Genomic DNA, 22,367 nt, shown 5'->3' with positions numbered 1-22,367 from the left:
TGATCACCATGAAGTGTCTTGGCAATGTTGATTGCAGTCATGCCTTGACCTAAATACTCCACAATTTGTTGCTTCTCAGCAGCTGACACATCCTTTTTCTTTCCCATTTTGGCAAAAAATGTAGGCTGCTTAATAATGTGGAACAGCCTTCTTAAGTAGTCTTGCCTTTATTTGGACACACCTGCCAAACTAATTTGCACAGGTATCTGCAATTGCTTTCAGTGATATAAAGAGCCCTGACACACCACCATCAATGAGCTTAAATGACAAACAAAAAAATTCTAACCTTATCACTCCTAAATTCTTTGTGCATAATAATTTGGAACACAGTGTATACAGTATTGTTTATAAGGGAGCTGTGGACCCACCATACTGTGTATAGGGAACTGTGAAGGCATGTTGTGCACATGGGGGCTGTTGACCCATTACATTACACTGTATATAGGGGAGCTCTGGGGGGCATTATACTTTCTATAGTGTAGCTCTGTCAGCATTATACTGTGTATAGGGGAGCATTGGGCTCATACTATCTATAGGGGAGCAGTGGGATCATACTCTGTAGAGGGGAGCAGTGGGAACATCATACGGTGTATAGAGGAGTTATAGAATCACCATACTGTGTATAGGGGAGCTGTGGAGGCCTTATACTGTGTATATGGAATCTTTGAGCTCACTATACTGTGTACAATGGAGCAGTACATGAGGGAACATAGGGGACATTATTAAGTGTAAAGTGGGCACTTAAGCATTACTGTATTGTTATAGGGGCACTCATAGTATTGCGACCATCAAAGTTGCGTATGGTCACAATATGGCGGTAAAATCAATGTTCATTTTTGTATATAGATTTATTTTCAATAACAGAGCGGTCATATTCTGAGGTTCCACTATATTCACAATTAGAGTGTGCAACCGTAGTTGTAATCAGGGTTAGGCTACATTCACACTAGCGTCGTACGACGGACGTCGCAATGCGTCATTTTCTCCATACACTTGCATTAGCGACGCATTGCCCCACGTCACATCCGTCGTGCGACGGATGCGTCGTGTTTTGGCGGACCGTCGGCACAAAAAAATGTTACATGTAACGTTTTTTTGTGCATCGTGTCCGCCATTTCCAACCGCGCATGTGCGGCCTGAACTCCGCCCCTTCCTCCCCAGACATTACAATAGGGCAGCGGATGCGTTGAAAAACTGCATCCGCTGCCCCCATTGTGTTTCTATTTCACAGTATGCGTCGGTACGTCGGCCAGACGCACTGCGACGCTAGTGTGAAAGTAGCCTTAGCTGGTTAGGGGCCCACTCAGATGTTTCGCCCCCCCCTAAGTTGAAACCCTAGCTACGCCTCTGATCACAACAGTAAAAGATGCTGTAAATAATGCAACCACTGACTATTAACTTTACGTTTACGTACAATTTATAAAATTTCTGAAAGTAAGCTGTTAAGGGAAACTGTGAAACTAATACAACTGAAGCTGCACATTATATGTATTTATTAACAGAATATGCATCATTTTTGAACATTTTTGACCTGTGCAATGGCTGAAAAGCATAAATCATAGAAAATTGATCGGTATGCAATACCTATTTTTGGGGGTACAGATTTAGAAGGATTAACCAGAATTCTTCTTCTAGGCTGAACAGTCAACTTAAACAAATAAGCTACGAAAGAGAATTTCAAAAGGAGCCAACAAAGATTTCCACAGACATGATATCTAAGGAGAATTGGGGGTAAGTGCGGCAATAGGTTTACACGTTGTAAATGAGTTTACACATAATACATGAGTGAATTAAGATTCTGGAGCAAAAAGCCAACAGTTATTTAAAGCTTCCATGTGCTGTGTTTTTAGTTATTTGTAAAATATTATTATTTTGTGGGCATCCAAGAGATAACTTTTTTCCACCAGCATGCCCCAAAGCTGAAAAGTTTGAAAAAACATTGCTGTGATCTTATCTTTTTTTAAAAAAACGTAACTTAATTTTATAATAATGAGCATTATGTTATAAGATGAGGATATATATAGATTAAGTGGCAGTCACTTCTGTATATGGGGCAAATTGCTTACTTTGGGTGTTACTTATTTTACCACATTGTTTTTTTTTATTCAGTGAGCACATATGGTACTTATTTTTATTAGGCTGCCATCACACTAGCAGTATTTGGTCAGTATTTTACATCAGTATTTGTAAGCCAAAACCAGGAGGGGGTGATAAATACAGAAGTGGTGCATATGTTTCTATTATACTTTTCCTCTAATTGTTCCTCTCCTGGTTTTGGCTTACAAATACTGATGTAAAATACTGACCAAATACTGCTAGGGTGACGGAAGCCTTAGGGTATGTTTCCACGTTCAGGAAACGCTGCTTGTTTGACGCTGCGCAGCGCTGCAGCATCAAACAAGCAGCGTCCAGATGTTCCTGCATAGTGGAGGGGATTTGATGAAATCCCGTGTCCACTATGCGTGGAAACCCGCACGCGGCGGCCCTGCGACTCCGGACATGCTGCGCGTCTTTTCAGATCGCAGCATGCCCGTACACCTTGCGGGGACGCAGCGTCCCCGCAAGGCATATCACAGGGCCCTATGGGAGAGAGCGATCATCCCGGATGTGAAGAGTTAACACATCCGGCATGATCGCGTCCCATTAAGGGGGCGGGGCTTAGCGCCGAGCGGCTTCGCCGCTGCGGCGATACCGCCGCCCATCCGTACCGTGGAGACATACCCTTAGGGCTCATTTCCACATGCGAGGCACACGTCCGTATCTCGCATGTGGAAACCAAGCTGTGGAGCCGGCACTCCAGAGCGGAGCGTGCGGCCGCAAAGGGACAAATGGAGCTGCACAGCTCCGCTCCAAAGTGCCGGCGCCAGAGCTTGGTTTCCACATGCGAGATACGGACGTGTGCCTCGCATGTGGAAATGAGCCCTTAGAGTGTAATATTGCTTAACTACTTCTGGACCACTCATAGGCTTTAAATGTCTGGGCAGTCCACACTTTACTCTTCACTTACACTCTAAAAAAGTCAATGCAGAGAAAGCTGCTTGTACAGTTCATGCAGGTCTAGAGGAAGGGTGCAAACTGTCAGACACACCCAGACTCCACACAGAAAAGGTTTTATTACTGTGTTTTATCTCACCAATCACTGTAAATACAACACTGACCAAGCACTGTGTATACGGATTAGGAAGCACTGATGGTGCTTCCTCCTCCAGACCCAGTGATCACTGAGAGTAGGGATAGAACAGGAGCTGATGGTTCCTAGTAAATCCAGCCAACTCTGCTGTGCAGGCAGGAGGCTGACCTTCATTTGAAACTGGGACTAATATACCAGCCCCATTTACAGGAAAAATCAGCAATAAAAAGAAAGTATTAATATGTCAAAGTGCCCCCTAATGGTCTTTTGAGACCTCATGGTGTGCACAATGTGTGAAGTACATGAAAATAATTATAGAAATTAAAGAAAGCTAAATTAATAAATAAAATAAATAATAGAAAATAAATAAAACACCGTCAGTTCGAATCTCTGTTTCTAGCTCCACACCGTATAAAAAAAATGTCTAGTATATAAAAATAATTTCCACTAAAAGGGGTACATTATTTAAAATGTACCGTAATATAGCAATTCTTTGTGCTTGTGAACAAAAATAAAATAAACAAAAAAGTGGAATAATAGACACATATTACCTACTGGGTTTTTTTTACATTTTCCCCGTTATCAGTAACAAATAAAAAAAGATATAAAAATGACATAAATATGAATATCCAAACAAGAAATTTTTTTTTAGAGCTGTTAAAACTGCATGTAGGAACAGAGAAAAGGAAAATGGCCCTTAACTGTTTACTGTAATTTTGATTTTAATGGTGATTTATAGTTAATTTGCATTAGAACTTGTTTTCTTTTTAGCAGTTTTGTCTTTTGTGAGATCAATCTGAGTTTTTCTTTTAGGTTGAACAGTAAACTTGAACAAATCAGCTGCAAGAAAGGAATCCAGGAGGACTCAGAGATTTCGACAATCTTGAAATCTAAGGAGAGTTTTGGGTAAGTACAGCAACAAGTCCACACATTGCAGTCATAAATACAGCAAGATTCTGATACTAAAATTCAACATTGAAAATCCAACAACTATTTATCAGTATTGTGTGTTGTTTTCATGTATTTTTCGTCATTTATAAAAAAAAAATTATTGATAGAGCTGCCCGTTGACTGAAAAAGTAAGATAAGCTGCTAAGGGTCAGTCTACTGACTCTGGTCTTTAATGCAGCCTGCAGAAGAATAGTTCAAAATACTGCACATAATGCAACCTATGATGATTAATTCTATGTACAAACTATAAGATGTTGTTCAGAGGGGAAAATACATTTTCATTGGAAACTATGAAACTGCTTAAAACTGCAGTCTCTTATTTTAATGAATTACTAAAATAGTATTGAAGATTCCCTAACATTATTTATTTATCTATGCTGATACCCAGGGCCGAACTGGCCTTCTGGCAATTCTGGCAAATGCCAGAAGGGCCTGTCTGGTTGTAGGCTGCCTTGTCTGCTACATTGTTAACAGAATCGGTGTTCTCAAGACACCCATACTGTTAAGAGTTGTGAAGCACAAAGTCGCTGACTCCGTCACTTACCCCAGCAGGCCACAGATATCTTTAGAAAATTTGGTGTTATAGTAAATCTTGCTTGCCTCCATCCAGGGTAATATTAGTAAAATATCCACACCTGGTGCTTGGAAACGGGGACAACATGGGCTTGTGTGATTGCAAATGCCAGGGCTGAATTTCAGTCCCAGCTCATACCTGCTGACATGCCAAATATAGGCAAAACAAAGACTTTGGGGGCGATTCATTAACACTGGCATAGCGCACGCCAGTCTTAATGAAGTGCTCGCTGGAGTACATTGAACTTCATGCGCTGCTCAATGAATCAAGCGCTTCTGATATCCAGTGTGTGCTGTTGCCATAAATGTACACCAGCTGGGGCTGACGTACATTTCTTGAGTAAGTGATGTCACTGGTGAATTTGACATGTGGGCGTCACCTTGCCAACTACCGCCAATACCCTGCCCATGCTACGCTCATATCACGGTATTGTGAAGTATTGCGTTTACTTGTTTTAAGCTGCTTTGTCTTTTGTGAGATCAACCTAAGTACTTCTTGCAGGCCGAACTGTAAACTTGAACAAGTCAGCAGCGAAAGAGATTTTCAGGGGGAGTCTACACAGATATCCACAGATAAGAAATGGGGGTAAGTACCGCAATAAGCTGACACACTGTGCCCATGAGAAAAGTATGATCCTGTTGGTAAAAGTCAATAGTGATAGTGCTTTTAGGCGATTTTAGCCACTTATAAAAAAATACTTAGTAAGGTGCAAAAAGGTACATTTTTTCCACTTGGGTGTTCAATGGTCGAAAAGGCTGGGAAACCCTGCAATAATCTTTTGGAGGAAAAAGTAATCTCTGTATTAGATGATCTTGGCTAAGTTCTTAAAATGGAACTGTACTTTCGATAAACAAATCAATAGCACAGGTGTTATGACCTGGTGGTTAAGGAGCAACATGGGACGAGCTCTGAGGAGATGGTATCTTTACTGACCGCAGTTCCTGAACCTAACACAACACTAGAAGTAGCCGTGGAATGTTCCTGTCACTCCCTAGACATCTCATCACAGCCGGAGAACTAGCTACCCCTAAACATGGAAACAGGAAAGCTATCTTGCCTCAGAGAAAGCTCCCAAAGGACAGACAGCCCCCCACAAATATGGACTGTGAGTGGAGAGGGAAATGACATACACAGAATGAAAACAGGATTTAGCAAAGGAGGCCACTTCAAACTAGATAGACAGAATAGGAAAGGGTACTGTGCGGTCAGTATTAAAAGCTAAAAAAATCCATCACAGAGTTTACAAAAAATCTCCACACCTGACTAACGGTGTGGAGGGCAAATCTGCTTCCCCAGAGCTTCCAGCTTAACTGAATATAGAATACTGACAAGCTGGACTAGAGCAAACATAAAATTAGCTGAATGATTAAGTCCACAGCAAGAGGACAACAAATGACATGCAAGGACTTATCTTTGCTGAACAGGACCGACTATCAAGGAAATCCAAGGAGAGATCTGAATCCAACCAAGAAACATTGACAGCTGGCACTGGCTGAAGATCAGAGCCAGGCTAAATAGCAGAGCAGGAGAGACGATCAGTGGAAGCAGCTGCTAAGCTAAATCCAAGGAGCAGCAGTTCCACTTAAAACCACCGGAGGGAGCCCAAGGGCAGAATTCACAAAAGTGCCATTTACAACCACCGGAGGGAGCCCAAGAACGGAATTCACAACACACAGGCGAATATAAGAAACTTTGTAATATATCTTACCAGCTTCCTTCCCAACTTACCAGCAATTTCTTAGTCTCCCCCCTCCTCCTAAACTTGTCATCCATTCTGAAAAATCAGCCCAAATTCATCTTGCTTAGAGAAGACAGACTACAGATGATATGTGACAAAGCGCCATATACTCTATGGAGAGGGAGTGGAAGAACTGAGGAGCAGGGAGAGAAAGCATGCACAGGGAGACTGAAAGAGTAACTGGCATTTTAAATTTTTTTCACAAATCAATAATACACATGAAAATTAGTGTGATGCTGTAAGAATCTGGCTGCACTCGGATGTCACCCGAGTGCAGTCCTATTGAGCGTGTCGATTCAAACAGGGAAAAATGGAGAGTGGACCCACTGGACCGTGACGACGAACCCCTCTCGGACGAGCTGACCAGGTGGACCGCCCCCTATACAGGGAGAGTTAGGGGCAGGCCCGTGAGGGACTATCGCCACGGAAGCTGGAGGGTCGACTGAGATCAGACGGGTACACAGCAGGCACAAAGGGAAAGAGGGAACAGAAAGGAACTACTGAGACGAGGGAGAAGAAGGGAACGCTACAGAGGCACGGAGGCTGGCAGGACAATATGGAGACACTGAGGCTGACGGGAGCAAGGAAAGAATATAGGAGCCGGGCAGGTACCACAGAGGAAAAGGAACTGAAGGAACACGGCAGGAACACAGGAAACAAGCGGGCACTGCAGAGAGAGGAGGAGACCCAAGGTCAGAGAGCTAGGAATGCACAGAGACCACAGGCGACCAGAAGCACTTGTAAACACAAATGAACATCAGGCACAGAGGAGCAGCAGGAAGCAGTTTACATAGCAGCGTGGGAGCTACTTCCGGGTTACAGTCCTCCAGGATGACAAAGAGGACAGGAAAGAGTGCCAACAGAGGAATCAGATGTGCGCACGCGCAGAGCTGAATGCGACGAGTGTGCGCACCCGGCGAGCTGCAGTGGGGAGAGGCGGCGGCAGCAACGGCATGACAGTACCCCCGTCTTTACGCCCCTCCTTTTTAAGACTAGAAAGAAACCGGGACAAAATACGAGGAGCCCAAATGTTCTCTCGAGGCTCCCAGGACCTCTCCTCAGGACCAAAACCCTTCCAGTCAACCAAAAACAAAGTTTTCCCTCTAAGTTTTTTCATGGCTAGAATGTCCCTAACTTCAAAGACATCATCCTCGGAAACAGGCGAAGGAGAACTAAGGTTAGAAGAATGAAACTGATTAAAAACTACAGGTTTAAGGAGAGACACATGAAAAGAATTAGAAATACACAGAGAGGCAGGCAACTTAAGTTTGTAAGAAACGTCATTAATACGAGACAAAACTTCGAATGGACCGATATAGCGAGGACCCAGCTTATGTGAAGGGATTTTGAGACGGATAAATTTAGAAGAAACCCAAACCTTGTCCCCAGGATGGAATATAGGAGAATCGAGACGTCTTTTGTCCGCATGTCTCTTCATCCTAACTTGAGCCAACTCAAGGGCGGACTTGGTTTCCTGCCAGACCCTGGAGAACTCTCTAGACAGAAGATCAGCCGCTGGTACAGTAGAGACAGGAGGAACCAGAAAAGGAAGACCAGGATGTTGACCGTAGACGATAAAAAATGGAGATTTGTTAGTGGCTTCGCTGGAATGGTTATTGTAAGAAAACTCAGCCCATGGCAGTAAGTCAGACCAATCATTCTGATGAGAATTGGAAAAATGACGGAGATAAGTTACCAAGGTCTGATTAGTACGTTCCACCTGGCCATTGGACTGTGGATGGTAGGCCGAAGAAAAGTCAAGCGAAATGTTCATAGATTTGCAGAGGGATCTCCAGAAGCGGGCGGTGAATTGAACACCTCGGTCAGAAACAATATGTAAAGGAAGACCATGAAGACGAAAAATATGGTGAACAAAAATCTTTGCCAATTCGGGAGCAGAAGGTAAACCTGGAAGAGCGATGAAATGAGCCATCTTGGAGAAACGGTCCATAACCAGGAAGATGACGGTGTAACCAGAAGAATGAGGCAGATCAGTGATGAAATCCATAGATAAATGTTGCCACGGAGTGGAAGGTACTGGCAAAGGATGTAAAAGCCCGGAAGGTATTTGCCTGGGAATCTTATTCTTGGCACAGGAAGGACAAGAGGCGACAAAACTTTGGTCATCCTTAGACAACGTTGGCCACCAGTAAAAACGAGAGATCAAACGAAAGGTTTGGAGGCGTGACCCCAAATTAAGACACGTCTCCTGTTACCTTCAGCGACAAAGGTCTTACCTGGAGGCAAAGAAGTGAGAGAGACTGGAGCAACCGTGTTGACTCTGGCAGGATCGATGATGTGCGCAGGCTCCTCCTCCATATCCACCGCCTGGAATGACCTAGACAGAGCGTCGGCTTTGGAGTTTTGGCAAGAAACGAAGTTCGAAGTCAAACCTGGCGAAAAACAAGGCCCACCTGGCCTGCCGAGGATTAAGTCTTTGCGCAGAACGAATATACGCCAGATTCTTGTGATCTATGTAGATTATAAAACGATGTAAAGACCCTTCTAAGAGGTACCGCCACTCCTCTAATGCTAACCTGATTGCCAAAAGTTCTTTATCACCGATAGAATAATTTCTTTCTGAGGAGGAGAAGATCTTTGAGAGAAAAAACACAGGGCACAAGACGACCAGAAGAGGATTTTTGCGAGAGCACAGCTCCAGCTCCAATTGCAGAAGCATCTACTTCAAGGATGAAGGGTTTTTTGGCCACTGGACGATGAAGAATAGGAGCGGAGGCAAAGGCTTGCTTGATGGACCGGAAAGCCTCTTCGGCCTCAGACGACCACTGATGAGGATTGGCACCCTTCCGAATCATGGAGGAGATTGGAGCTGAAAGAGAGGAAAAGTGAGGGATAAACTGCCAATAGTAGTTAGCAAATCCAAGAAATCGCTGAATTGCTTTCACTCCAAGAGGACGTGGCCAGTTGAGTACGGCAGAAACTTTTCCCGGATCCATACACAAACCAGCGTCGGAAATGATGAAACCCAAGAAGGGTAGAGATGACTGTTCGAAGACACATTTTTCCAGTTTTGCATACAGCCGATTCTCTCTCAAAAGCTGAAGTACTTGCCGTACATCTCTTCTGTGGGTAGACAGATCTGGAGAGAACACAAGGATATCGTCCAAGTACACTACAACACAGGTGTAAAATAGATCCCGAAAAACATCATTTACGAACTCCTGGAAGACTGCGGGTGCATTGCATAAACTGAATGGCATAACTAAATATTCATAATGACCATCTCTGGTATTAAACGCAGTCTTCCACTCATCACCGGAACGGATACGGATCAAATTATAAGCTCCTCTGAGATCCAATTTGGTAAAGATTCGTGCTCAACGTAGACGATCAAAGAGTTCTGGTATGAGAGGAAGTGGGTACTTGTTTTTGATCGTAATAGTGTTGATACCCCGGTAGTCTATACATGGGCGAAGAGAACCGTCCTTCTTTTTAACGAAGAAGAACCCAGCTCCTGCAGGTGAGGAAGACTTTCGAATGAAGCCTCTGGCCAGATTCTCTTGGATATATTCGGACATGGCTTGAGTCTCGGTAGGAGACAATTGGTAAATACGACCTCTAGGTGGAGTAGAACCAGGAAGAAGGTCTATCGGGCAGTCATAAGGGCGGTGTGGCGGCAAAATCTCCACTTCCTTCTTGTTAAAGACGTCCGAGAAAGCGCAATAGGCTGGAGGAATTCCCTCGGATTCCGAAGCAGACCGAGAGGAGGACGCAGGCTTAGGCTTAACGGGAAGCAGGCACCTGTTCAGACAAGACTGTCCCCACCGTAGAACATCGCCAGTACGCCAGTCCAGAGTGGGTTCGTGATTTCTCAACCAAGGAAGACCCAAAAGGAAAGAATGAGACAAAGAAGGTAAAACATAAAAGGCCAGTTTCTCACGATGAAGTTGACGGTCTCCCGCAAAGGCTGACCATCGACGGAAGCTATTTGTCTAGGAGTCTCCAAGGGTCTAACTGGTATCCCAAGCCTGTTAACAACCTTGAGCTGAACAAAGTTCCCAGCCGCTCCTGAATCAACATAAGCCTCCAGAGAAAAGTGACGAGAACCTAAATGTAGAATAACAGACAAAACCAGAGGCGGAGAGGAATCATAACCACCTAGGAAGGCCTCTCTTATCTGTCCTAGGCGGAGGCGTTTCCCGGCTTCTGAGGACAGGCGCGTAAGAGATGAGAGACACTGCCGCAGTAAAAATAAAGCCCTTGTGCGAGTCTCTCCTTGCGGCGTTGCTCAGAAGACTTAAAGCAATCGACCTGCATGGGTTCAGGAGAAGATGAAGAGGCCACCGGGGCTGCTTGAGAAAAACAAGTCCCTCGAGCAACAGTGGTCTGGCGAAGAGGTCTCTTCTCTCTGGCAAGCTCGCGAGTGCGCTCCTGAAAGCGCAGATCAATGCGTATGGCCAAGGAGATAAGATCATCCAAAGAGGTGGGAGTGTCCCGTCCCGCCAGCTCATCCTTAATCCGTGAAGACAAACCACGCCAAAACGCTCCAACCAAAGCCTCATTATTCCACCCAAGGTTTGAGGACAGAGTCCGGAAACGGATGGCGTACTGGGCTACTGAGAGAGTACCCTGGTAAAGGTTAAAGAGGGACTCAGTGGTAGAGACCAGACGACCAGGTTCATCAAAAACCTTGCGGAAGGTATCCAGGAACAGATTGAGTTGGGAGACCAAAGGATCATCACGCTCCCAGAGAGGATTAACCCATGCCAAAGCCTCACCCTCCAAATGGGATACTATAAAAGCAACCTTAGCTCGGTCGGTAGGATAAAGTAGCGGAGACAATTCAAAATGCAACTGGCATTGATTAAGAAAGCCGCGGCACGCTTTAGGATCCCCACCATACCGAGGAGGTCTAGCAAGTCGGGGCGAGAGTTGTGGCGCAGAGACAGGAGTGGAAACAGAGGCCACATTCTGGAGGGAGAGAAGCCGATCATTAATGGAGGCCATAAAATTCAAAATATGGGACTGAGTGTCCCGTTGTAGACCTAGCTCCTGCTGAAGGGCAACCAACTGTGGAGCAATACCAGGATCAGAAGGCTGTAAAGCCGCTAGGCGAGACTCCATATTCTTTAAAAATGACATGATCCTAGTCTGGTTTTCACGCAAAAAGAGTAACTCTTTTTGAGTGGCGGAGACTCCAGCGGGGTCCATGGCCTGATGTTACTGTGATGCTGTAAGAATCTGGCTGCACTCGGATGTCACCCGAGTGCAGTCCTATTGAGCGTGTCGATTCAAACAGGGAAAAACGGAGAGTGGACCAACTGGACCGTGACGACGAACCCCTCTCGGACGAGCTGACCAGGTGGACTGCCCCCTATACAGGGAGAGTTAGGGGCAGGCCCGTGAGGGACTATCGCCACGGAAGCTGGAGGGTCGACTGAGATCAGACAGGTACACAGCAGGCACAAAGGGAAAGAGGGAACAGAAAGGAACTACTGAGACGAGGGAGAAGAAGGGAACGCTACAGAGGCACGGAGGCTGGCAGGACAATATGGAGACACTGAGGCTGACGGGAGCAAGGAAAGGATATAGGAGCCGGGCAGGTACCGCAGAGGAAAAGGAACTGAAGGAACACGGCAGGAACACAGGAAACAGGCGGGTACTGCAGAGAGAGAAGGAGACCCAAGGTCAGAGAGCTAGGAACGCACAGAGACCACAGGCGACCAGAAGCACTTGTAAACACAAATGAACATCAGGCACAGAGGAGCAACAGGAAGCAGTTTACATAGCAGCGTGGGAGCTACTTCCGGGTTACAGTCCTCCAGGATGACGGAGAGGACAGGAAAGAGCGCCAACAGAGGAATCAGATATGCGCACGCGCAGAGCTGAATGCGACGCGTGCGCGCACCCGGCGAGCTGCAGTGGGGAGAGGCGGCGGCAGCAACGGCATGACAATTAGCACCTTTGTATTATATCTTATCAGAGAAATCTGCTTCTTTCTCTGTTAGAACTGAGTTAGAACTGATCAGTCATTATCAAAATTTTCAATTCCTAGATAAAATCTGTATTCAGTGAAGAAAGATTGTTACACTACTGACATAGGAGATGGCAGCTGCTACAGAAAGAGGCAATAGCTAAAGACAGAACTCCCTCCTATCTGCATAGAATCTTATAAGTAGCAGCTGCCATCTCCTATCTCAGTAATGGGAAAGTCTGTCTTCACTGAGTACGGATTTTACCTCTGTTTCTAGCTTCACCCTGTCGGAAAAAAAACAAACATGTCTAGTATATAAAAGAAATTTCCACTAAAAGGGGTACATTATTTAAAATGTAAATGGCGCTATAATAATAAATAATAAAAATAGTGAAGAAAGATTGATACACTACTGAGATAGGAGATGGCAGCTGCTACAGAAAGAGGCAATAGCTAAAGACATAACTCCCCACTCCTATCTGCATAGAATCTTATCAGCAGCAGCTGCCATCTTCTATCTCAGTAATGGTAAAGTCTATCTTCACTGAATACAGATTTTACCTCTGTTTCTAGCTCCACCGTCGGAAAAAAACTAAATATGTCTAGTATATATAAGTAATTTCCACTAAAAGGGGTACATTATTTAAAATGTAATGTAGCAATTCTTTGTGCTTGTGAAAAAATAAAATAAACAAAAAAGTGGAATAGTAGACACATTTTACCTATTTTTTTTTACATTTTCCCCGCTATCAGTAACAAATAAAAAAAAATCTAAAAATGACATAAATATGAATATCTAAGCAAGAACATTTTTTTAGAGCCGATAAAATTGCATGTAGGAACGGAGGAAAGGAAAATGGCCCTTAACTGGTTAATTTTTATTTTAAATGGTGATTTTTAGTTAATTTGCAATATGACTTGTTTTGTCTTTTGTGAGATAAATCTGAGTTTTTCTTGCAGGTTGAACAGTAAACTTGAACAAATCAGCTGCAAGAAAGGAATCCAGGAGGAGTCAACAGAGATTTCGACAATCATGAAATCTAAGGAGAGTTTTGGGTAAGTACACCAAGTCCACACATTGCAGTCATAAGTACAGCAAGATTCTGATGATAAAATTCAACAGTGAAAATCCAACAACTATTTAGCAGTACTGTGTACTGTTTTCATGTATTTTCCATCATTTATAAAAAAAAAATTGATATCATATCACGGTATTGTGAAGTATTGCGTTTTATTGCTTGTTTGTAGCTGCTCTGTCTTTTGTTAGATCAACCTGATTTCTTCTTGCAGGCCGAACTATAAACTTGAACAAGTCAGCAGCGAAAGAGGTTTTCAGGGGGAGTCAACACAGATATCCACAGACATGAAATGGGGGTAAGTACCACAATAAGTTAACACACTGTGTCCATGAGAAAAGTAAGATCCTGTTGGTAAAAGTCAGTAGTGATTGTGTTTTAGGTGTTTTTAGACACTAATAAAAAAATATTTCGTAAGGTTCAATGGTCGAAAAGGCTGGCAAACCCTGCAATAATCTTTTGTAGGAAAAAGTAATTTCTCCTCTGTATTAGATGATCTTGGCTAAGTTCTTAAAATGGATCTGTACTTTTGATAAACATAAATCAATAACACAGGTGAATATAAGAACCTTTGTAATATACAGTGCCTTGCGAAAGTATTCGGCTCCCTGGAACTTTTCAACCTTTTCCCACATATCATGCTTCAAACATAGAGATACCAAATGTAAATTTTTGGTGAAGAATCAACAACAAGTGGAACACAATTGTGAAGTTGAACGAAATGTATTGGTTATTTTAAATTTTTGTGGAAAATCCAAAACTGAAAAGTGGGGAGTGCAATATTATTCGGGCCCTTTAACTTAATACTTTATTGCGCCACCTTTTGCTGCGATTACAGCTGCAAGTCGCTTGGGGTATGTCTCTATCAGTTTTGTACATCGAGAGACTGAAATTCTTGCCCATTCTTCCTTGGCAAACAGCTCGAGCTCAATGAGGTTTGATGGAGATCGTTTGTGAACAGCAGTTTTCAGCTTTCCACAGATTCTCGATTGGATTGAGGTCTGGACTCTGACTTGGCCATTCTAACACCTGGATACATTTATTTGTGAACCATTCCATTGTAAATTTTGCTTTATGTTTGGGATCATTGTCTTGTTGGAAGACAAATCTCCGTACCAGTCTCAGGTCTTTTGCAGACTCCAACAGGTTTTCTTCAAGAATGGTCCTGTATTTGGCTCCATCCATCTTCCCATCAATTTTAACCATTTTCCCTCTCCTTGCTGAAGAAAAGCAGGCCCAAACCATGATGCTGCCACTACCAAGTTGACAGTGGGGATGGTGTGTTCAGGGTGATGAGCTGTGTTGCCTTTACACCAAATATATTGTTTGGCATTGTTGCCAAAAAGTTCGATTTTGGTTTCATCTGACCAGAGCACCTTCTTCCACATGTTTGGTGTGTCTCACAGGAGGCTTGTTGCAAACGTTAAATGACACTTTGTATGGATATCTTTGAGAAATGGTTTTCTTCTTGCCACTCTTCCATAAAGGACAGATTTGTGCAGTGCAGAACTGATTGTTACCCTATGGACAGACTGTCTTACCTCAGCTGTAGATCTCTGCAGCTCATCCAGAGTGATCATGGGCCTCTTGGCTGCATCTCTGATCAGTCTTTTTCGTGTTTAAGATGAAAGTTTAGAGGGACGGCCGGGTCTTGGTAGATTTGCAGTGGTATGATACTCCTTCCATTGCAATATGATCACTTGCACAGTGCTCCATTGGATGTTTAAAGTTTTGGAAATCATTTTGTATCCAAATCCTGCTTTAGACTTCTCCACAACAGTATCACGAACCTGCCTGTTGGTCTCATGATGCTCTCTGTGCTTCAAAGAGAACCATGAGACTATCACAGAGCAGGTGCATTTATACGGAGACTTGATTACACACAGGTGGATTATATTTATCATCATTAGGCATTTAGGACAACATTGGATCTTTCAGAGATCCACAATGAACTTCTGGAGTGAGTTTGCTGCACTGAAAGTAAAGGGTCCAAATAATATTGCACGCCCCCCTCTTTTCAGTTTTTGAATTTCCACAAAAAATTAAAATAACCAATAAATTTTGTTCAGCTTCACAATTGTGTTCCACTTGTTGTTGATTCTTCACCCACAATTTACATTTGGTATTTTTATGTTTGAAGCATGATATGTGGGAAAAGGTTGAAAAGTTCCAGGGAGCCGAATACTTTCGCAAGGCACTGTATCTTACCAGCTTCCTTCCCAACTTATCTACCATTTCTTAGTCTCCCTCCTCCTCCTAAACTTGTCATCCATTCTGAAAAGTCAGTCAAAATTGGTCTTGCTTAGAGAATATGGCCTAAAGATGTTATGTAGCGCTGTATACTCTATGGAGAAGGAGTGAAAGCCTGAGGAGCAGGGAGAGAAAGCATGCACAGGGAGACTGAAAGAGTAACTGGCGTTTTAATTTTTATTTCACAAATCAATAATACACATGAAAATAAGCAACTTTGTATTATATCTTATCAGAGAAATCTGCTTCTTTCTCTGTCAGAACTGATCAGTCATTATCAAAATTCTCAATTCCTGGATAAAATCTGTATCTGTAACCTCCTGCTCTGTGGCCTCCCCTCTAACACTCTCTCACCCCTCCAATCTATTCTAAACTCAGCTGCCCGACTAATCCACCTGTCCCCCCGCTATTCCCCAGCCTCTCCCCTGTCAATCCCTTCACTTGCTCCCCATTACCCAGAGACTCCAGCACAAAAGCCTAACCATGACATACAAAGCCATCCACAACCTGTTTCCTCCATACATCTGTGACCTCGTCTCCCGGTACTTTCCTGCACGCAACCTCCGATCCTCACAAGATCTCCTTCTCTATTCCCCTCTTATCTCATCTTCGCACAATCGCATACAAGATTTCTCTAGTGCATCACCCCTACTCTGGAACTCTCTACCACAACATATCAGACTCTCACCTACCATCGAAACCTTCAAAAAGAACCTGAAGACCCACCTCTTCCGACAAGCCTACAACTGCAGTAACCACCGATCGACCAAACCACTGCACGACCAGCTCTATCCTCACCTACTGTATCCTCACCCATCCCTTGTAGATTGTGAGCCCTTGCAGGCAGGGTCCTCTCTCCTCCTGTACCAGTTGTGACTTGTATTGTTCAAGATTATTGTACTTTTTACTTTTTATTATGTATACCCCTCCTCACATGTAAAGCGCCCTGGAATAAATGGCGCTATAATAATATATAATAATAATAGTGAAGAAAGATTGATACACTACTGAGATAGGAGATGGCAGCTGCTACAGAAAGAGGCAATAGCTAAAGACATAACTCCCCACTCCTATCTGCATAGAATCTTATCAGCAGCAGCTGCCATCTTCTATCTCAGTAATGGGAAAATCTATCTTCACTGAAAACAGATTTTACCTCTGTTTCTAGCTCCACCCTGTCGGAAAAACAACAAATATGTCCAGTATATAAAAGTAATTTCCACTGAAAGAGGTACATTATTTAATGTAGCAATTCTTTGTGCTTGTGAAAAAATGAAATAAACAAAAAAGTGGAATAATAGACACATTTTACCTATTATTTTTACATTTTCCCTGATATCAGTAACAAATAAAAAAAGATCTAAAAATGACATAAATATGAACACCCAAACAAGGACAATTTTAGAGCCAATAAAATTGCATGTAAAAGCGGAGAAAAGCACACTGACCCTTAACTGGTTAATTTTTATTTTAATGGTGGTTTATAGTTAATTTGCAATATGACTTGTTTTGTCTTTTGTGAGATCAATCTGAGTTTTTCTTGCAGGTTGAACAGTAAACTTGAACAAATCAGCTGCAAGAAAGGAATCCAGGAGGAGTCAACAGAGATTTGGACAATCATGAAATCTAAGGAGAGTTCTGGGTAAGTACAGCAACAAGTCCACACATTGCAGTCATAAGTAAAGCAAGATTCTTATGCTAAAATTCAACATTGAAAATCCAACAACTATTATCAGTATTGTGTATTGTTTTCATGTATTTTCCATCATTTATAAAAACAAAAAAATATTGCTAGAGGTGACCGTTGACTGAAAAAGTGAGATAAGCTGCTTGGGGTCAGTGACTCTGGTCTTTAATGCAGACTCAAAGCATAAAGTTGTAGCATACATAATACATATAGGGAAAATCATGCTATGTAATATATGTAAAAAGTATACCCTCCTAAATATGTATGTCACGGACTTAATAGGGACAACTGCCACAACAGAAATCCTAAATCACCACAAGAACACAGTTATATCCCATAAAAAATCACTTTTATTAATATACCTTTAAAAACAATATATAGGCACAAGGGACAAAGGTAGGGGTAGTGGGACACCGAACCACAATACACTGTAAACACAGGGACCTGTAAAACCCCCCATAGCTGGTACACCCAACAGCACTGAGTAGTAATAGGATAACAGCCCGAAAAAATAAAAAGAATGGTAGATAAAATACGACAGGCGTGATATCAAGCACCTACATAGGTGCAAACACAATTAAATATGCACTGTACCTGGTGTATACACCAACTGGGGGGCCAGGACCCACCCCAGGTCCTGGCCCCCCAGTTGGTGTATACACCAGGTACAGTGCATATTTAATTGTGTTTGCACCTATGTAGGTGCTTGATATCACGCCTGTCGTATTTTATCTACCATTCTTTTTATTTTTTCGGGCTGTTATCCTATTACTACTCAGTGCTGTTGGGTGTACCAGCTATGGGGGGTTTTACAGGTCCCTGTGTTTACAGTGTATTGTGGTTCGGTGTCCCACTACCCCTACCTTTGTCCCTTGTGCCTATATATTGTTTTTAAAGGTATATTAATAAAAGTGATTTTTTATGGGATATAACTGTGTTCTTGTGGTCTTTAATGCAGACTGCAGAAGAATAGTTCAAGATACGGCACATTAATGCAACCTATGATGAATAATTCTATGTACAAATTATAAGATGTTGTTCAGAGTGGAAAATACATTTTCATTGGAATCTATGAAACTGCTTAAAACTGCAGTCACTCATTAGAATTAATTACTAAAATAGTATTGATGATTCTCTAACATTATTTATCTATGCTGAAACCTCAAATGTAGGAAAAACAAAAACTTTGGGGCGATTTATTAACACTGCCATAGCGCATGCCAGTCTTAATGAAGTGCTCGCTGGAGTACATTGATCTCCATGAACTGATCAATGAATCAAGAGCTTGTGATATCCAGCGTGCGATATCGCCAGAAATGTACGCAAGCTGGGGGCTGATGTACATTTCTTGAGAAAGTTACGCCACTGATAAATTTGACGGGTGGGCATGACCTCGCCAACTCCCGCCAATACCCTGCCCATGCTATGCTCATATGACGGTGGAGCGCCCCCAGACGCAGGGCCGCGGGGTACTCGGTCCCGGGCCTCTCTGTCTCAGTCCTGGGGTTGTCACGGTGGCTAGACCCGGTCCGTGACCCTGCTAAGGGGCGTCCAATGAAGGGTGTGATGGTGGTGCGTGGTGCAGGTCGCGATGAATAACGAGGACACAGGGTTGCAGTCTCTTTACCTCTTTACTGAAGGCTTCGGGATCCTCAATCCAGAGTACTGCTGACAGGGCTGGCTGAGACCGGCCGGTCCGAAGGCACATCCAGAGTTTCCTTTGCAGGTGGAAATCAGTGCCTACCTTCTAGCGCCTGTGTGTTGTAGTACCTCCCTGCTGAGCACCACGGGATAGTCCTCACAACTGTTGTGTCTGTTTCTGATGTTCTTTCTCACAACTCGTATCTGTTCTGATGTTCTTCTCCGTCCCCCAGATGATATGGATAGGACGCACCCGTATGACTGGTAGGCCTGGAGTTCTTCCGGGACCCTAGCGTCGCCCCTCTCCCACAATTGCCCCCTATGTCTGCTTAGGTGATTTAGGTGAGACAGCCAACCTAAAATTAACTGTCCTGCCGCTGTTTGAAGTATTGCTTGGAGCCTAATACTTCCTCGGCGTTCCGGCCACCGGCTACGTGCCTCAGTAGGATGTTGCCTCGATCTTACGGCACGACTCCTACTGGCTTTATCTCCTTTTTGCTGCGATCTCGTTTCTCACTTCTCCACAATAAACCTCGCTTCTTTTCCTTTCTTAGGATGCCGCCTCAATGTTGTGCAGGGGCGGGTCCGTAACCTTCTGTTCTGTTCGCTAGGCCACTGTCAGGATTCCACCCCTGACAGAGGCCCCCCTGAATCTTCCCCTGCAACACCCTCTGCCACAGGATGTTGCCTGGATCCAACCCAGTCAGCTTCTGACTAACTTCCTATCCAGCCCCCAGTTTTACCAGATTGTGAGGAGTGGCCTAATACATAGAACCCTTTGCTCCCCCTGGTGGCCAGAATGTGAAGTGTAAAGTGTGACTGTGATACCTGGTCAGGTGAACTCCTTAAGTGCCATGAGACGTACCATCACTCCCCTTAGCGGCAGAGTGTCAGTACTGCAATGACCAGGACTCTGGGGCGCTGCACTCCCCCCCCCGGTTAAATCCAGTACTCCCGGACTGGGAAGAAAACAACAATACATGTCAGCAAAAGACATACAAATTTTGAAATGCTATGAACAAGTAATTATAACAGTGCTTCCCTTTATGGGAGGTGAGGACTCTTGAACATTACAAACAAAACATGGTTAAATATTTCAAATAACATACTATAAATAACTTCTATTACGCAGCCGGGTATCCTACTAAGTACAAATTCTGAACAATAATTTAACTTTTCCTTTAAGGGCGTATAAGCTGAACCCACTAAAGGCTTACTATAAAACTCTAAAATATAAATTAACTTTCTCTTTATTTTTCTCTTCTAAGTGCAACATTTTCTTTTTACTCTCTGATTTTTCATATGCAGGACCGCCTGTCTATCTGCCCAGGCCTACTGCCTCTTTTCTTAGTACAGGATCACTGAGCCATCTCTCTATAGCTCTCAGGAGGACTTCACTAACTAACCCCTACGGGTTTACTCTATTGAAACTCGGCTTTCAACTCTTTCCTGTCCTCATTCTCTAGTAACATTATTAAACATTCTCTATAACTATCTAGCTAACTACATATTACTCCTATGTAAAACATTATTACCATCTACTTTCTTTAAGGCAACATTATACTTTAAGTGCAACTGGTGAACGTTCCCTTTAAGAGGGAACCAAGTCTCTTTGAAGTAATGCAGACTCTCTCTATCTACAAGTCCAGTTAAGGCAAGAGCTTCCATGCTGTACTCAGGAACAGTCTCTTCACAAAGCTCTCCTTCTTGTAAAACCAGTAAGGGGCACCTTTAAGAAGGTGCGAACTATTTACAATACAGTTTGTGAACCATTCACCGTCCATGATTCGGCAGTCTTTGTAACATTGTGGAACAAAAGCAAAAATGAAAATAAAAGCAAAAATAAAAAGCAATAGGGATCCCGGGTAAACGAAGGGATCCCTTTAAAAATAACCCAGGTCGGGTATTAGCAGCAAAAAGCAGGGGAACTAACAGGTAACTATGTACAGTTTCAGAGCATTAGGATCTTACTCTGGTTCTGGCGGCCGTAGCTCTGCAGGTTTTACCTGACAGATGGCCCTCTGCGGCCCAGGCAGGCTTGACTCCAAGTCTACTCCCAGTGCCAGGTACACTCCATGGGCTTGGGCCTTCTGCACGACCAGGTCGTGCGCCGCGATGAGTGTCTGCGTGGGCCGGTGGATGATGCTGGCGGCGGCAAAGGCTGCTGCAGCCGCTTCGGCGGCAAGCTCCTCCCCCTCGGTTCTGGATACCGCCAGGACGGCTGTACAGCACTGCATGTCCCAGGCCCACCAACTTCTGCCCTTGAGATGCCGGCGGTACGTTACCACATCTCCCGGCTCCAGGAGGGACTTGGCACCGTCTCCACACAGGCAGGGTTCCACCTTGTCCCGGGTGATGCGAACTCTCAGGGCCGCTCCGATTTCTTGGACGAAGCCTTTCCCCTCCTGGGGCCGGTAAACGATCACAACGCCCCACTTCGGCAAGGAGCCCTCCAGCAGCTCGCCTCGCGCTTCCCGCTCCACTTCCCGCTGGAACTCCGCGATCAGGTGGTTCCTGTATTCTCCCCAAGGGAAGGGCCTGATGTCGTGCCCCCCCGGTATTTTGGGGTCAGGCGGCGGGGCCACTGGGACGCCAGTGATCGCAGTGGTAACTGGGTTAGGTGTGGAGGTGAGGCGCCCTCCCCGGGAGTCGCGGCACTGAGTACCTGCGCTTGAGGTAACTCCTCCGGCGCCACTCCACTCCCCTGAGGGAGGCATACAGACTGGGGACCGTTCAGGCATGGGATGCCCCATCGACAGCTCCCGCGGGTCGAAATCCTCCAACGAGGGCATGTCGGAGTAGTCCTCCGGTGACGGGGGTCGGTGCGGGGCCATTCTTTTCTGCAGGCCTTCTCTGGTCTCCAGTCCCACCTCATCTGAGTCATAGTTTCGTTTCTTTGGTCTCCGCCCGCCATAGAAGATCAGGAGGCGGGTCTCAGCTGCTGACGGACACGTCCTCAGGATACAGAAATATTCAGCCTGGGGGGCCATTGTCTTTCGCGCTCTCCAGCTCGTGTACGCCCACTTCTCACCCCTCTTCTTCTCCTCGTAGCGCTGTAATGGCGGCGGTTTTGGCGGGCATTTTTGGCAGCAAACAGCAACACACAGTCTTTGCAATAAGTCACAGTTCAAGCACAATTTAGGCACAGTTCCAAGGCACACATGACCTGATTCTTCAGGCTTAAGTAGATCCTGTTCGTGACGCCAAATTGGAGCACCCCCAGACGCAGGGCCGTGGGGTACTCGGTACCAGGCCTCTCTGTCTCGGTCCTGGGGTTGTCACGGTGGCTAGACCTGGTCCGTGACCCTGCTAAGGGGCATCCAATGAAGGGTGTGATGGTGGTGCGTGGTGCAGGTCACGATGAATAACGAGGACACAGGGTTGC

General features: G+C 44.4%; 1 protein-coding gene across 2 annotated transcripts in view; it reads left to right on the top strand.

Annotated features, from left to right (window-relative positions):
- LOC143806508 (uncharacterized) overlaps positions 1-22,367 on the top strand; it is a 203,831-nt gene that overhangs the window by 148,784 nt on the left and 32,680 nt on the right. For both annotated transcript variants that reach the window (XM_077287121.1, XM_077287122.1), the window contains 6 exons: positions 1,636-1,731; positions 3,944-4,036; positions 5,157-5,240; positions 13,289-13,384; positions 13,619-13,702; positions 17,201-17,296. In XM_077287121.1, the coding sequence (XP_077143236.1) occupies positions 1,636-1,731; positions 3,944-4,036; positions 5,157-5,240; positions 13,289-13,384; positions 13,619-13,702; positions 17,201-17,296 (549 nt within the window). The remainder of the gene's footprint in view (positions 1-1,635; positions 1,732-3,943; positions 4,037-5,156; positions 5,241-13,288; positions 13,385-13,618; positions 13,703-17,200; positions 17,297-22,367) is intronic.

Source organism: Ranitomeya variabilis, chromosome 2 (genome assembly GCF_051348905.1).
Source record: "Ranitomeya variabilis isolate aRanVar5 chromosome 2, aRanVar5.hap1, whole genome shotgun sequence".
Lineage (NCBI taxonomy): Eukaryota > Metazoa > Chordata > Amphibia > Anura > Dendrobatidae > Ranitomeya > Ranitomeya variabilis.
This window is presented reverse-complemented; position numbering and strand designations above follow the sequence as displayed.